The sequence below is a fragment of the Daphnia magna genome, unplaced genomic scaffold, assembly GCF_020631705.1.
Source record: "Daphnia magna isolate NIES unplaced genomic scaffold, ASM2063170v1.1 Dm_contigs449, whole genome shotgun sequence".
Taxonomy (NCBI): Eukaryota; Metazoa; Arthropoda; class Branchiopoda; order Diplostraca; family Daphniidae; genus Daphnia; species Daphnia magna.
The window spans coordinates 11,004-26,747 of record NW_025533333.1 but is presented as its reverse complement, the minus strand read 5'-3'; the positions used below and the strand labels follow the sequence as shown (position 1 = coordinate 26,747).

The 15,744-nt window shown below is 31.5% G+C and overlaps 1 protein-coding gene and 2 long non-coding RNA genes across 3 annotated transcripts; 1 reads left to right on the top strand and 2 right to left on the bottom strand.

Moving 5' to 3' along the window:
- Positions 1–220: 220 nt before the first annotated feature.
- LOC116917414 lies at positions 221–2,573 on the top strand. The gene is made up of 3 exons (XM_045168040.1): positions 221–2,121; positions 2,218–2,308; positions 2,365–2,573. The coding sequence occupies exons 1-3, from the start codon at positions 1,375–1,377 to the stop codon at positions 2,490–2,492; spliced, it is 966 nt and encodes a 321-aa protein (XP_045023975.1). The 5' UTR covers positions 221–1,374; the 3' UTR covers positions 2,493–2,573.
- Positions 2,171–3,411, bottom strand: LOC123468856. The gene is made up of 2 exons (XR_006642413.1): positions 3,079–3,411; positions 2,171–3,022 (listed from the first exon to the last, which is right to left on the bottom strand). It is a non-coding gene; the product is annotated as an uncharacterized LOC123468856 (long non-coding RNA).
- A 408-nt stretch (positions 3,412–3,819) lies between these two features.
- On the bottom strand, positions 3,820–4,812 carry LOC123468855. Its single transcript, XR_006642412.1, has 5 exons — positions 4,711–4,812; positions 4,501–4,636; positions 4,377–4,425; positions 4,176–4,318; positions 3,820–4,071 (listed from the first exon to the last, which is right to left on the bottom strand). It is a non-coding gene; the product is annotated as an uncharacterized LOC123468855 (long non-coding RNA).
- Positions 4,813–15,744: the final 10,932 nt, after the last annotated feature.

Below are 15,744 nucleotides of genomic sequence, written 5' to 3'. Positions count from 1 at the left end.
TTTCCGCGTCTAAACGTTGTGGAAGTTGCCGAACGACTCTGTTTGTCGGAAATGTGGGTTCATCACAAAACCTCGCATTTCGGGAGTGGTCACAGACGCTGATGGCCTGTCGCAACTCGGCACGAGCAACCAATCAAGAGATGTTTTATTAAGTGGTTGATTGTGACGTGTAAGCAACCAATCAACTGATTGTTTATTTATTGTGCGATATGCGGGTAGCCGGAGAAATAGGACCCCGACAAATAGGACCCGGAGATATAGGACCCAAAAAAAAGCCATGGAGAAATAGGACCCGGAGAAATAGGCCCCCCTTTTCAAACTTTCTTTTTAGGGTCCTATTTCTCCGCTAGATGGGTCCTATTTCTCCCCTTCGTAGGTCCTATCCGGCTTCGTACAGGCACGGGTTATATAGTTTTCAGCCGACAGAACAGCGTTGGCGTTTATGCATACATTGAAACAGCCAAAAAAATTTTGTTTTAACTCCGATTTTTTATTTTCTTGCATTAATACATTGTATATGAAGTGATTTATATAGCTCATGTTATGAAAAATTGATGAATATTCTGTAAGCTTGGTAATGTTGAATATCATCATACGTGTTAGTTTTCTGCTGCATATCTTGCACCCTTTCCCGATGTAATAGGGTATGCATTACGTTATGTACGATGCATTACATTAATAAACAATGATTGCTGTTTAATTTTTGTTAAATTTTTTTATGAACCACACAATATAAAGTATTAACTTCTAAGTTTCTGGTAGCTATGGAAGATGACCAGTATAAAAATTTGGTAGGAAACAATTACCAGTAAGCGTATTTGCAAGCAGTATCCCGCAAATAAATACCTTTATCTTTGTCGGTTCTAGAATTTTCTTTAATGAACATGAATGACTCATTCATATTGATGAGCTTTTGTTTATCGGAATTTATTGGTTTGGATCACTATCTTTCCAGTGAGTCACGGATCATTAGAAGGGATGAACCTTCGATTATGTGTATGAGCTGGTGAGCTGGTGAAGAAGCGGTAATTATAAAGGGGATTAGTGGCTGTAAGACTTGAGCTTTTGTTTATCGGTTTGGATCACTATCTTTTCAGTGAGTCATGGATCATTAGTAGGGATGAACCTTGGATTATGTGTATAAGCTGGTGAGCTGGTGAAGAAGCGGTAATTATAAAGGGGATTAGTGGCTGTAAGACTTCAAGCTTAACATAAGTTGTGGTTGATAATCCTATTCCTAATCCTAATCCCTACGCTTACATGGAAAAATATACAGCGGTGAGCAACAAAGCCCATTTTCTGATTCGTTGATCAGATCAGCTCCGCCTCCTCCAAATGACAGAAATGTTATAAAATAGGAATTATGTTCCTGAAATGGTAATAGTCTTTGCTTTCCTCTCACGCTCATACCTCGCTCATACCATGGCTCCATCTACTGATCGCTGTTCTCGCTGCGATTTTGTTGTTTCTTCTAAGAAACAATTTTGCTTGTGTCTTCGCTGTAAAGTCCCAATCCATCGGGCATGCTGTGGAGTTAACTTTCCCAGAGGTGTTTCACCTACTTGGAAAGAATTCTCTATTGCGTATAAGTGTTCTACGTGCATAGGTGTTCCTGTTCCTGTTCCCGTTGCCGCTGCCGTTCCCGATGCTGTTGCTGTTGCCGTTGCCGTTGCCGTTGCCGTTCCCGATGCTGTTGCCGTTCCCGTTGCCGTTGCCGATGCCGTTCCCGTTGCCGATGCTGAAGTTGCTGGTCGTCCAAAACGGAAGCTGAAGCGTCGTGAAATCTTTGACCCTTCCCATGTCGCTAAGAGACGGAAGGATGTCCATTTCATTGAGAATGAATTCCCATCACACTCTTCTCCTCGCACTACACCGCCTCGTTTACTTTCTCCTATCGATATTTTAATGTCACCTATTTTTCTTCTCACTACTATCCTTAGGTCTCCTTCTGGTACTCCGCCGGTCGCTCCACCCCGCCGAAAAAGAAAAGGCCAACCCCGCATTGCTGATCCACCAATCCTGATTTCTCCCACAGATCTTCCAACTATCGTCAGGCGAGAAAACGAGAGCGATGGAATCCGGCATGAACCTCCCGTGGAACCCTGTGAATCAATACTTGAGGTATGGATGAATTCTAATTGTTAACTTTTTTAATTTGTAAAAAAACAACTTTTTTTCTTCATAAAAAAACTTATTTATTTTTAATTCTTTTTTTAGCAATCTTCTTTCGAGGAGCCAACTATTCCCAACTACAAGATTCACAAGGAAGGTTCCAACAAGGGCAAAGTGAAATTGACCAATGGATTAGGTACATAATTTTTTTTTTTGGTTTTTTTTTTATTAATTTCGATTATTATTTATTAGGTTATTGCTTTACCAAGAAAAAAGTAAGCGGAAAACTTTTTACTTGGCGCTGTAGTTCGCGCTCAGCAAAAGACCCATGCAAAGCTACAGTGACACAGAAAATTTTACGTTTTACGTTATTCATTTGACAATATTCACACATGACAAATATTCAATTTAAAATTTTTTTATCTAATTATCTAATAAATTTTTTTATTTTTCTTTTTAAATGGTGCGTAATGTAATTACCCTTTTTTCTAATAATATTAATTTACTCTTAACTTTACTTTGTACTTGATTAATCATATTACAAAACTTAGAAAAAAAAATAACATTTAAAATAAACAAAAACTTATACTATGAAATATATAATATGTTAGGCCAGATGCTCGCCTCTTGAATATGGGTTAAACTCACGGGGTTAGGTAAAAGGTGGACTTAGGTAAGGATTTTGTCAGGGGTGTTGGGGCCTTCGGCCAACCCGTCGGGCCTTTGACCACGCACGGGAAGACGAACATCTGGCGTTAACATTAAATACTCACCCCAAGTGCCGAGGAAGATGAAGTATGTGTTGATAGATGTTTAGTGTTAACCGCATCGTCGTCATATCAATCTTCGGGTGGGTTGCTTACCATCCATTGGAGGTAGCTAACACCTCCAGCAGTTACAGCGCCTACACCTGTAGCTATCATTATTCAATTATTTTCTTAAATAATTGCATTTGTTTACGATTACCTGTTGTTGCTGTAACACTTGGACTCCTTGAATATTGCCTGGCAACTGGCATGCGGGGATTTCATCTTTCATGCTGCTGAGTAAAGGTATTATTGTGGACTTGTATAACATTCTAGCTACTTCAGTCGATAAATCATTGGAGGTGAGACGTTTTCAGCCAAGTTTAAAAGTCATCCTTGGGCAAACGGCGATTCCCTGTTTGTTGCTAAAAAGAACGATCCTAGGACACTTCAATTAACGTGATGAGGGCGATTATTTTATACCGAATAACAGTAGCTACAAGTTAGGTGAACGTGATAGCAACCACGAACAAGATAATCTAGAGCTACTTACTTTATTGAAACTGGTTCGCCCATCAACGTATTGACGTTTTCTTGGCAATCTCCATTTTGGTAATTTTCCCACGAATCGCACTGAAATGCATTGAAGCCTAAGGGGCTGTTGATGGATTCCGCATAAAGGTCCACGACGCGACAGTGATTGCAACATTCTGTAACATTTGAAAATACATAAATATAAAGTGAAATCTTCCAATACAAATTGTATATTGGTTGGACAATATCAGTAAAAAATATTAATTGTTATACCAAGGTCAGGTACTGGACATCCAGCTTGAATTAGACCACCATTCGGATAGAAATCTGCATGTCCAGTCATATTCACGAAGGCGACGTAGATATGAATGATGTCGACGAAAAAAGCGTCTGTTGTATCTAGCCGATTATCAATTGAATCAAGTGGAAAAATTTATTTTTTGAAGTTTCCTGTGCTAGACTTTCCTTATTCAAGTTGCAAATATATTAACCCCCATGCTGAATCCAATCAAGTGGAAAGCTGAGAGTGGTGTTCCTTGACCAATGAGAAAATCCACAAATGCCCCAGTTGCAGCTCCAGCTATAGGTACATTGATTAAAGAAACAGTTACATGGTCACCTTCAGCTAGAACAGACCAGTCCACCGATATAAAATTACAGTCCTCCTGGAGTAGGTATTCTGCCAATATATTATGGTTTTAGAATAAGAAAAGTTTGTACTCAAGTCATCCTTTTGCTGGCAACTGATATTATTTGTCCCACTTTGCTTTAGTTAAGGCTCACCATCTTTAGACGAATATCCTTGGTCTGGAAAACCACCCCAACCATGTGCAAATATTTTAGTTGGAAGACTTTTGTTATAATTTGACTGTTCTAGTAATGAAACATCATTTAATTGTAGAATGTAGGCCTCATTTACATTTTTTCTGTTTAAATTTCAACATATTTAGTTATGAAAAACAAAAATTATTGCAATGTGAATACCTGGTAAAGAGCTGGTAAATTACGGTATCAGGACCGATATCACTGGAGACTGCTGATAGAAATTTTCACAAATCTCAAAGTAGTTTTTTATTTGTCAGTTCAAAAATTACAATTGTTTCATTACCTTAAGAGGGATCCATAGTGGAGTAACAATGAAAAAGAATTCCAAAGTCCTTGGTATCCACTGAACAATCACTTTACACCATGGACCAGTGGCAATTGCAAAACTATGGTCCATACTGCTGATGCTATTGCCCTAGCTAAAAGATACAAAAATATGGCGGTAAAACTGAGTTAGAAATCAACTTAAAACAAAAATCCTAATATATTTTACCTAATAAAAATAACGGGACATGACACACTTGATTCTAGAACTTCACTGATAAAAATGGGCGTCTGCCGGGCGTTATCTGGCGTTGTTTCCACTCCAGCGTTGCCAAACTTATTTTTTTCTTATAATTAACTGAATTACTTAAATACCCGCGAAACCTTTATATAACGAAACCCTTCCTATTCAACATCATAAATTAATTTCTAAATGTATTACTCCATTCATAAATCAATAAGGAAGATGTCTAACACTAGTGAAGAACAACCACCAGAGCAAATTAAAAGGCCGACAACCCTTTTACAGGTAGATATTGAAATTAAAATTTATTTTAAATATATATATTAATATATTTTTATTGTGACAAGGAAATGAAAACAATCGAAATCAGCTCGACAGTTGATGTAAGTTCAACCATAGAACTGGATTAGTTTGATATTATTTGAAATATAGAATACATACTTTGAAACACATACAACTGAGATTAAAATTCTTACAGTAATTAATCAATTTTTCATAAAATGAGCTGTATAAATCACTTCATATACAATGCATTAATGCAAGAAAATAAAAAATCAGAGTTAAAACAAAATTTTTTTGGCTGTTTCAATGTATGCATAAACGCCAACGCTGTTCTGTCGGCTGAAAACTATATAACCCGTGCCTGTACGAAGCCGGATAGGACCTACGGAGGGGAGAAATAGGACCCATCTAGCGGAGAAATAGGACCCTATAAAGAAAGTTTGAAAAAGGGGTCCTATTTCACCGGGGCCTATTTCTCCATGGCTTATTTTTGGGTCCTATATCTCCGGGTCCTATTTGTCGGGGTCCTATTTCTCCGGCAATCGATATGCGCATCAGTTGCAGGTGTTCATCGAGGTCAGCTAAAAGCGTTGATGACTTCATCTCCGAATTGACAAACAACGTTTCAGGGAGTAAAACATGTAAATATGTTGCAATTGTAGACGTTAACATAAGAAGAAAGGTGGATATCATAAATGAAAAAGGGAGTAACATAAGATCATAAAATTTGGGCATGTTGAGTAAATATATTTGTAGGCCTTCGTTACACAGTGTATTCACATTGAATACAAGTATATTTGATGCAGTTTACATATAGAAGTAAAAACTCATGGCATAACAGTGTATTCACATTGAATACAAGTATATTTGATGCTGTTTACATATAGAAGTAAAAACTCATGGTATAACAATGTATTCACATTGAATACAAGTATATTCCATGCAGTTTACATATAGAAGTAAAAACTCATGGTATAACAGTGTATTCACATTGAATACAGGTATATTTGATGCTGTTTACATATAGAAGTAAAAACTCATGGTATAACAGTGTATTCACATTGAATACAAGTATATTCCATGCAGTTTACATATAGAAGTAAAAACTCATGGTATAACAGTGTATTCACATTGAATACAAGTATATTTGATGCAGTATACATATAGAAGTAAAAACTCATGGTATAACAGTGTATTCACATTGAATACAAGTATATTTGATGCTGTTTACATATAGAAGTAAAAACTCATGGTATAACAGTGTATTCACATTGAATACAAGTATATTTGATGCTGTTTACATATAGATGTAAAAACTCATGGTATAACAGTGTATTCACATTGAATACAAGTATATTTGATGCTGTTTACATATAGAAGTAAAAACTCATGGTATAACAGTGTATTCACATTGAATACAAGTATATTTGATGCTGTTTACATATAGATGTAAAAACTCATGGTATAACAGTGTATTCACATTGAATACAAGTATATTTGATGCTGTTTACATATAGAATTAAAACTCATAGTATAACAGTGTATTCACATTGAATACAAGTATATTCCATGCAGTTTACATATAGAAGTAAAAACTCATGGTATAACAGTGTATTCACATTGAATACAAGTATATTCCATGCAGTTTACATATAGAAGTAAAAACTCATGGTATAACAGTGTATTCACATTGAATACAAGTATATTCCATGCAGTTTACATATAGAAGTAAAAACTCATGGTATAACAGTGTATTCACATTGAATACAAGTATATTTGATGTAGTTTACATATAGAAGTAAAAACTCATGGTATAACCGTGTATTCACATTGAATACAAGTATATTCCATGCAGTTTACATATAGAAGTAAAAACTCATGGTATAACAGTGTATTCACATTGAATACAAGTATATTCCATGCAATTTACATATAGAAGTAAAAACTCATGGTATAACAGTGTATTCACATTGAATACAAGTATATTTGATGATGTTTACATATAGAAGTAAAAACTCATGGTATAACAGTGTATTCACATTGAATACAAGTATATTCCATGCAGTTTACATATAGAAGTAAAAACTCATGGTATAACAGTGTATTCACATTGAATACAAGTATATTCCATGCAGTTTACATATAGAAGTAAAAACTCATGGTATAACAGTGTATTCACATTGAATACAAGTATATTCCATGCAATTTACATATAGAAGTAAAAACTCATGGTATAACAGTGTATTCACATTGAATACAAGTATATTTGATGCTGTTACCATATAGAAGTAAAAACTCATGGTATAACAGTGTATTCACATTGAATACAAGTATATTCCAAGCAGTTTACATATAGAAGTAAAAACTCATGGTATAACAGTGTATTCACATTGAATACAAGTATATTTGATGCAGTATACATATAGAAGTAAAAACTTATGGTATAACAGTGTATTCACATTGAATACAAGTATATTCCATGCAGTTTACATATAGAAGTAAAAACTCATGGTATAATAGTGTATTCACATTGAATACAAGTATATTCCATGCAGTTTACATATAGAAGTAAAAACTCATGGTATAACAGTGTATTCACATTGAATACAAGTATATTTGATGCAGTTTACATATAGAAGTAAAAACTCATGGCATAACAGTGTATTCACATTGAATACAAGTTTATTTGATGCTGTTTACATATAGAAGTAAAAACTCATGGTATAACAGTGTATTCACATTGAATACAAGTATATTCCATGCAGTTTACATATAGAAGTAAAAACTCATGGTATAACAGTGTATTCACATTGAATACAGGTATATTTGATGCTGTTTACATATAGAAGTAAAAACTCATGGTATAATAGTGTATTCACATTGAATACAAGTATATTCCATAGTTTACATATAGAAGTAAAAACTCATGGTATAACAGTGTATTCACATTGAATACAAGTATATTTGATGCAGTATACATATAGAAGTAAAAACTCATGGTATAACAGTGTATTCACATTGAATACAAGTATATTTGATGCTGTTTACATATAGAAGTAAAAACTCATGGTATAACAGTGTATTCACATTGAATACAAGTATATTTGATGCTGTTTACATATAGAAGTAAAAACTCATAGTATAACAGTGTATTCACATTGAATACAAGTATATTCCATGTTGTTTACATATAGAAGTAAAAACTCATGGTATAACAGTGTATTCACATTGAATACAAGTATATTCCATGCTGTTTACATATAGAATTAAAACTCATAGTATAACAGTGTATTCACATTGAATACAAGTATATTCCATGCAGTTTACATATAGAAGTAAAAACTCATGGTATAACAGTGTATTCACATTGAATACAAGTATATTCCATGCAGTTTACATATAGAAGTAAAAACTCATGGTATAACAGTGTATTCACATTGAATACAAGTATATTCCATGCAGTTTACATATAGAAGTAAAAACTCATGGTATAACAGTGTATTCACATTGAATACAAGTATATTTGATGCTGTTTACATATAGAAGTAAAAACTCATAGTATAACAGTGTATTCACATTGAATACAAGTATATTCCATGCTGTTTACATATAGAAGTAAAAACTCATGGTATAACAGTGTATTCACATTGAATACAAGTATATCCCATGCAGTTTACATATAGAAGTAAAAACTCATGGTATAACAGTGTATTCACATTGAATACAAGTATATTCCATGCAGTTTACATATAGAAGTAAAAACTCATGGTATAACAGTGTATTCACATTGAATACATGTATATTCCACGCAGTTTACATATAGAAGTAAAAACTCATGGTATAACAGTGTATTCACATTGAATACAAGTATATTCCATGCAGTTTACATATAGAAGTAAAAACTCATGGTATAACAGTGTATTCACATTGAATACAAGTATATTCCATGCAGTTTACATATAGAAGTAAAAACTCATGGTATAACAGTGTATTCACATTGAATACAAGTATATTTGATGCAGTTTACATATAGAAGTAAAAACTCATGGCATAACAGTTTATTCACATTGAATACAAGTATATTTGTTGCTGTTTACATATAGAAGAAAAAACTCATGGTATAACAGTGTATTCACATTGAATACAAGTATATTTGATGCTGTTTACATGTTGAAGTAAAAACTCATAATAAAACAGTGTATTCACATTGAATACAAGTATATTTGATGCTGTTTACATATAGAAGTAAAAACTCATGGTATAACAGTGTATTCACATTGAATACAAGTATATTTGATGCTGTTTACATATAGATGTAAAAACTCATGGTATAACAGTGTATTCACATTGAATACAAGTATATTCCATGCAGTTTACATATAGAAGTAAAAACTCATGGTATAACAGTGTATTCACATTGAATACAAGTATATTCCATGCAGTTTACATATAGAAGTAAAAACTCATGGTATAACAGTGTATTCACATTGAATACATGTATATTCCATGCAGTTTACATATAGAAGTAAAAACTCATGGTATAACAGTGTATTCACATTGAATACAAGTATATTTGATGCTGTTTACATATAGAAGTAAAAACTCATAGTATAACAGTGTATTCACATTGAATACAAGTATATTCCATGCAGTTTACATATAGAAGTAAAAACTCATGGTATAACAGTGTATTCACATTGAATACAAGTATATTCCATGCAGTTTACATATAGAAGTAAAAACTCATGGTATAACAGTGTATTCACATTGAATACAAGTATATTCCATGCAGTTTACATATAAAAAAAAATCATGGTATAACAGTGTATTCACATTGAATACAAGTATATTTGATGCTGTTAACATATAGAAGTAAAAACTCATGGTATAACACTGTATTCACATTGAATACAAGTATATTCAAAGCAGCTTACATATAGAATAAAAACTTATGGTATAACAGTGTATTCACATTGAATACAAGTATATTTGATGCAGTATACATATAGAAGTAAAAACTCATGGTTTAACAGTGTATTCACATTGAATACAAGTATATTTGATGCAGTTTACATATAGAAGTAAAAACTTGTGGTATAACCGTGTATTCACATTGAATACAAGTATATTCCATGCAGTTTACATATAGAAGTAAAAACTCATGGTATAACAGTGTATTCACATTGAATACAAGTATATTCCATGCAGTTTAATTTAGAAGTAAAAACTCATGATATTACAGTGTATTCACATTGAATACAAGTATATTCCATGCAGTTTACATATAGAAGTAAAAACTCATGGTATAACAGTGTATTCACATTGAATACAAGTATATTCCATGCAGTTTACATATAGAAGTAAAAACTCATGGTATAACAGTGTATTCACATTGAATACATGTATATTCCACGCAGTTTACATATAGAAGTAAAAACTCATGGTATAACAGTGTATTCACATTGAATACAAGTATATTCCATGCAGTTTACATATAGAAGTAAAAACTCATGGTATAACAGTGTATTCACATTGAATACATGTATATTCCACGCAGTTTACATATAGAAGTAAAAACTCATGGTATAACAGTGTATTCACATTGAATACAAGTATATTCCATGCAGTTTACATATAGAAGTAAAAACTCATGGTATAACAGTGTATTCACATTGAATACAAGTATATTCCATGCAGTTTACATATAGAAGTAAAAACTCATGGTATAACAGTGTATTCACATTGAATACAAGTATATTTGATGCAGTTTACATATAGAAGTAAAAACTCATGGCATAACAGTTTATTCACATTGAATACAAGTATATTTGTTGCTGTTTACATATAGAAGAAAAAACTCATGGTATAACAGTGTATTCACATTGAATACAAGTATATTTGATGCTGTTTACATGTTGAAGTAAAAACTCATAATAAAACAGTGTATTCACATTGAATACAAGTATATTTGATGCTGTTTACATATAGAAGTAAAAACTCATGGTATAACAGTGTATTCACATTGAATACAAGTATATTTGATGCTGTTTACATATAGATGTAAAAACTCATGGTATAACAGTGTATTCACATTGAATACAAGTATATTCCATGCAGTTTACATATAGAAGTAAAAACTCATGGTATAACAGTGTATTCACATTGAATACAAGTATATTCCATGCAGTTTACATATAGAAGTAAAAACTCATGGTATAACAGTGTATTCACATTGAATACATGTATATTCCATGCAGTTTACATATAGAAGTAAAAACTCATGGTATAACAGTGTATTCACATTGAATACAAGTATATTTGATGCTGTTTACATATAGAAGTAAAAACTCATAGTATAACAGTGTATTCACATTGAATACAAGTATATTCCATGCAGTTTACATATAGAAGTAAAAACTCATGGTATAACAGTGTATTCACATTGAATACAAGTATATTCCATGCAGTTTACATATAGAAGTAAAAACTCATGGTATAACAGTGTATTCACATTGAATACAAGTATATTCCATGCAGTTTACATATAAAAAAAAATCATGGTATAACAGTGTATTCACATTGAATACAAGTATATTTGATGCTGTTAACATATAGAAGTAAAAACTCATGGTATAACACTGTATTCACATTGAATACAAGTATATTCAAAGCAGTTTACATATAGAATAAAAACTTATGGTATAACAGTGTATTCACATTGAATACAAGTATATTTGATGCAGTATACATATAGAAGTAAAAACTCATGGTTTAACAGTGTATTCACATTGAATACAAGTATATTTGATGCAGTTTACATATAGAAGTAAAAACTTGTGGTATAACCGTGTATTCACATTGAATACAAGTATATTCCATGCAGTTTACATATAGAAGTAAAAACTCATGGTATAACAGTGTATTCACATTGAATACAAGTATATTCCATGCAGTTTAATTTAGAAGTAAAAACTCATGATATTACAGTGTATTCACATTGAATACAAGTATATTCCATGCAGTTTACATATAGAAGTAAAAACTCATGGTATAACAGTGTATTCACATTGAATACAAGTATATTCCATGCAGTTTACATATAGAAGGAAAAACTCATGGTATAACAGTGTATTCACATTGAATACAAGTATATTCCATGCAGTTTACATATAGAAGTAAAAACTCATGGTATAACAGTGTATTCACATTGAATACAAGTATATTCCATGCAGTTTACATATAGAAGTAAAAACTCATGGTATAACAGTGTATTCACATTGAATACAAGTATATTCCATGCAATTTACATATAGAAGTAAAAACTCATGGTATAACAGTGTATTCACATTGAATACAAGTATATTTGATGCTGTTTACATATAGATGTAAAAACTCATGGTATAACAGTGTATTCACATTGAATACAAGTATATTCCATGCAGTTTACATATAGAAGTAAAAACTCATAGTATAACAGTGTATTCACATTGAATACAAGTATATTCCATGCAGTTTACATATAGAAGTAAAAACTCATGGTATAACAGTGTATTCACATTGAATACAAGTATATTTGATGCAGTTTACATATAGAAGTAAAAACTCATGGTATAACAGTGTATTCACATTGAATACAAGTATATTCCATGCAGTTTACATATAGAAGTAAAAACTCATGGTATAACAGTGTATTCACATTGAATACAAGTATATTCCATGCAGTTTACATATAGAAGTAAAAACTCATGGTATAACAGTGTATTCACATTGAATACAAGTATATTCCATGCAGTTTACATATAGAAGTAAAAACTCATGGTATAACAGTGTATTCACATTGAATACAGGTATATTTGATGCTGTTTACATATAGAAGTAAAAACTCATGGTATAACAGTGTATTCACATTGAATACAAGTATATTTGATGCTGTTTACATATAGATGTAAAAACTCATGGTATAACAGTGTATTCACATTGAATACAAGTATATTTGATGCTGTTTACATATAGAATTAAAACTCATAGTATAACAGTGTATTCACATTGAATACAAGTATATTCCATGCAGTTTACATATAGAAGTAAAAACTCATGGTATAACAGTGTATTCACATTGAATACAAGTATATTCCATGCAGTTTACATATAGAAGTAAAAACTCATGGTATAACAGTGTATTCACATTGAATACAAGTATATCCCATGCAGTTTACATATAGAAGTAAAAACTCATGGTATAACAGTGTATTCACATTGAATACAAGTATATTTGATGCTGTTTACATATAGAAGTAAAAACTCATAGTATAACAGTGTATTCACATTGAATACAAGTATATTCCATGCTGTTTACATATAGAAGTAAAAACTCATGGTATAACAGTGTATTCACATTGAATACAAGTATATTCCCATGCAGTTTACATATAGAAGTAAAAACTCATGGTATAACAGTGTATTCACATTGAATACAAGTATATTCCATGCAGTTTACATATAGAAGTAAAAACTCATGGTATAACAGTGTATTCACATTGAATACATGTATATTCCATGCAGTTTACATATAGAAGTAAAAACTCATGGTATAACAGTGTATTCACATTGAATACAAGTATATTCCATGCAGTTTACATATAGAAGGTAAAAACTCATGGTATAACAGTGTATTCACATTGAATACAAGTATATTCCATGCAGTTTACATATAGAAGTAAAAACTCATGGTATAACAGTGTATTCACATTGAATACAAGTATATTTTATGCAGTTTACATATAGAAGTAAAAACTCATGGCATAACAGTTTATTCACATTGAATACAAGTATATTTGTTGCTGTTTACATATAGAAGTAAAAACTCATGGTATAACAGTGTATTCACATTGAATACAAGTATATTCCATGCAGTTTACATATAGAAGTAAAAACTCATGGTATAACAGTGTATTCACATTGAATACAAGTATATTTGATGCAGTATACATATAGAAGAAAAAACTCATGGTATAACAGTGTATTCACATTGAATACAAGTATATTTGATGCTGTTTACATGTTGAAGTAAAAACTCATAATAAAACAGTGTATTCACATTGAATACAAGTATATTTGATGCGGTTTACATATAGAAGTAAAAACTCATGGTATAACAGTGTATTCACATTGAATACAAGTATATTTGATGCTGTTTACATATAGATGTAAAAACTCATGGTATAACAGTGTATTCACATTGAATACAAGTATATTCCATGCAGTTTACATATAGAAGTAAAAACTCATGGTATAACAGTGTATTCACATTGAATACAAGTATATCCCATGCAGTTTACATATAGAAGTAAAAACTCATGGTATAACCGTGTATTCACATTGAATACAAGTATATTCCATGCAGTTTACATATAGAAGTAAAAACTCATGGTATAACAGTGTATTCACATTGAATACAAGTATATTCCATGCAGTTTACATATAGAAGTAAAAACTCATGATATAACAGTGTATTCACATTGAATACAAGTATATTCCATGCAGTTTACATATAGAAGTAAAAACTCATGGTATAACAGTGTATTCACATTGAATACAAGTATATTCCATGCAGTTTACATATAGAAGTAAAAACTCATGGTATAACAGTGTATTCACATTGAATACAAGTATATTTGATGCTGTTACCATATAGAAGTAAAAACTCATGGTATAACAGTGTATTCACATTGAATACAAGTATATTCCAAGCAGTTTACATATAGAAGTAAAAACTCATGGTATAACAGTGTATTCACATTGAATACAAGTATATTTGATGCAGTATACATATAGAAGTAAAAACTTATGGTATAACAGTGTATTCACATTGAATACAAGTATATTCCATGCAGTTTACATATAGAAGTAAAAACTCATAGTATAACAGTGTATTCACATTGAATACAAGTATATTCCATGTAGTTTACATATAGAAGTAAAAACTCATGGTATAACAGTGTATTCACATTGAATACAAGTATATTTGATGCTGTTTACATGTTGAAGTAAAAACTCATAATAAAACAGTGTATTCACATTGAATACAAGTATATTTGATGCAGTTTACATATAGAAGTAAAAACTCATGGTATAACAGTGTATTCACATTGAATACAAGTATATTTGATGCTGTTTACATATAGATGTAAAAACTCATGGTATAACAGTGTATTCACATTGAATACAAGTATATTCCATGCAGTTTACATATAGAAGTAAAAACTCATGGTATAACAGTGTATTCACATTGAATACAAGTATATCCCATGCAGTTTACATATAGAAGTAAAAACTCATGGTATAACAGTGTATTCACATTGAATACAAGTATATTCCATGCAGTTTACATATAGAAGTAAAAACTCATGGTATAACAGTGTATTCACATTGAATACAAGTATATTCCATGCAGTTTACATATAGAAGTAAAAACTCATGATATTACAGTGTATTCACATTGAATACAAGTATATTCCATGCAGTTTACATATAGAAGTAAAAACTCATGGTATAACAGTGTATTCACATTGAATACAAGTATATTCCATGCAATTTACATATAGAAGTAAAAACTCATGGTATAACAGTGTATTCACATTGAATACAAGTATATTTGATGCTGTTACCATATAGAAGTAAAAACTCATGGTATAACAGTGTATTCACATTGAATACAAGTATATTCCAAGCAGTTTA

Excerpts from the sequence above, each read along its gene's own strand:
- LOC116917414 (XM_045168040.1), top strand. The coding sequence starts at position 1,375 with ATGGTAATAGTCTTTGCTTTCCTCTCACGCTCATACCTCGCTCATACC. Across the intron at positions 2,122-2,217 it reads CCTGTGAATCAATACTTGAG|CAATCTTCTTTCGAGGAGCC; the intron begins GTATGGATGAAT and ends TTCTTTTTTTAG. Across the intron at positions 2,309-2,364 it reads GAAATTGACCAATGGATTAG|GTTATTGCTTTACCAAGAAA; the intron begins GTACATAATTTT and ends ATTATTTATTAG.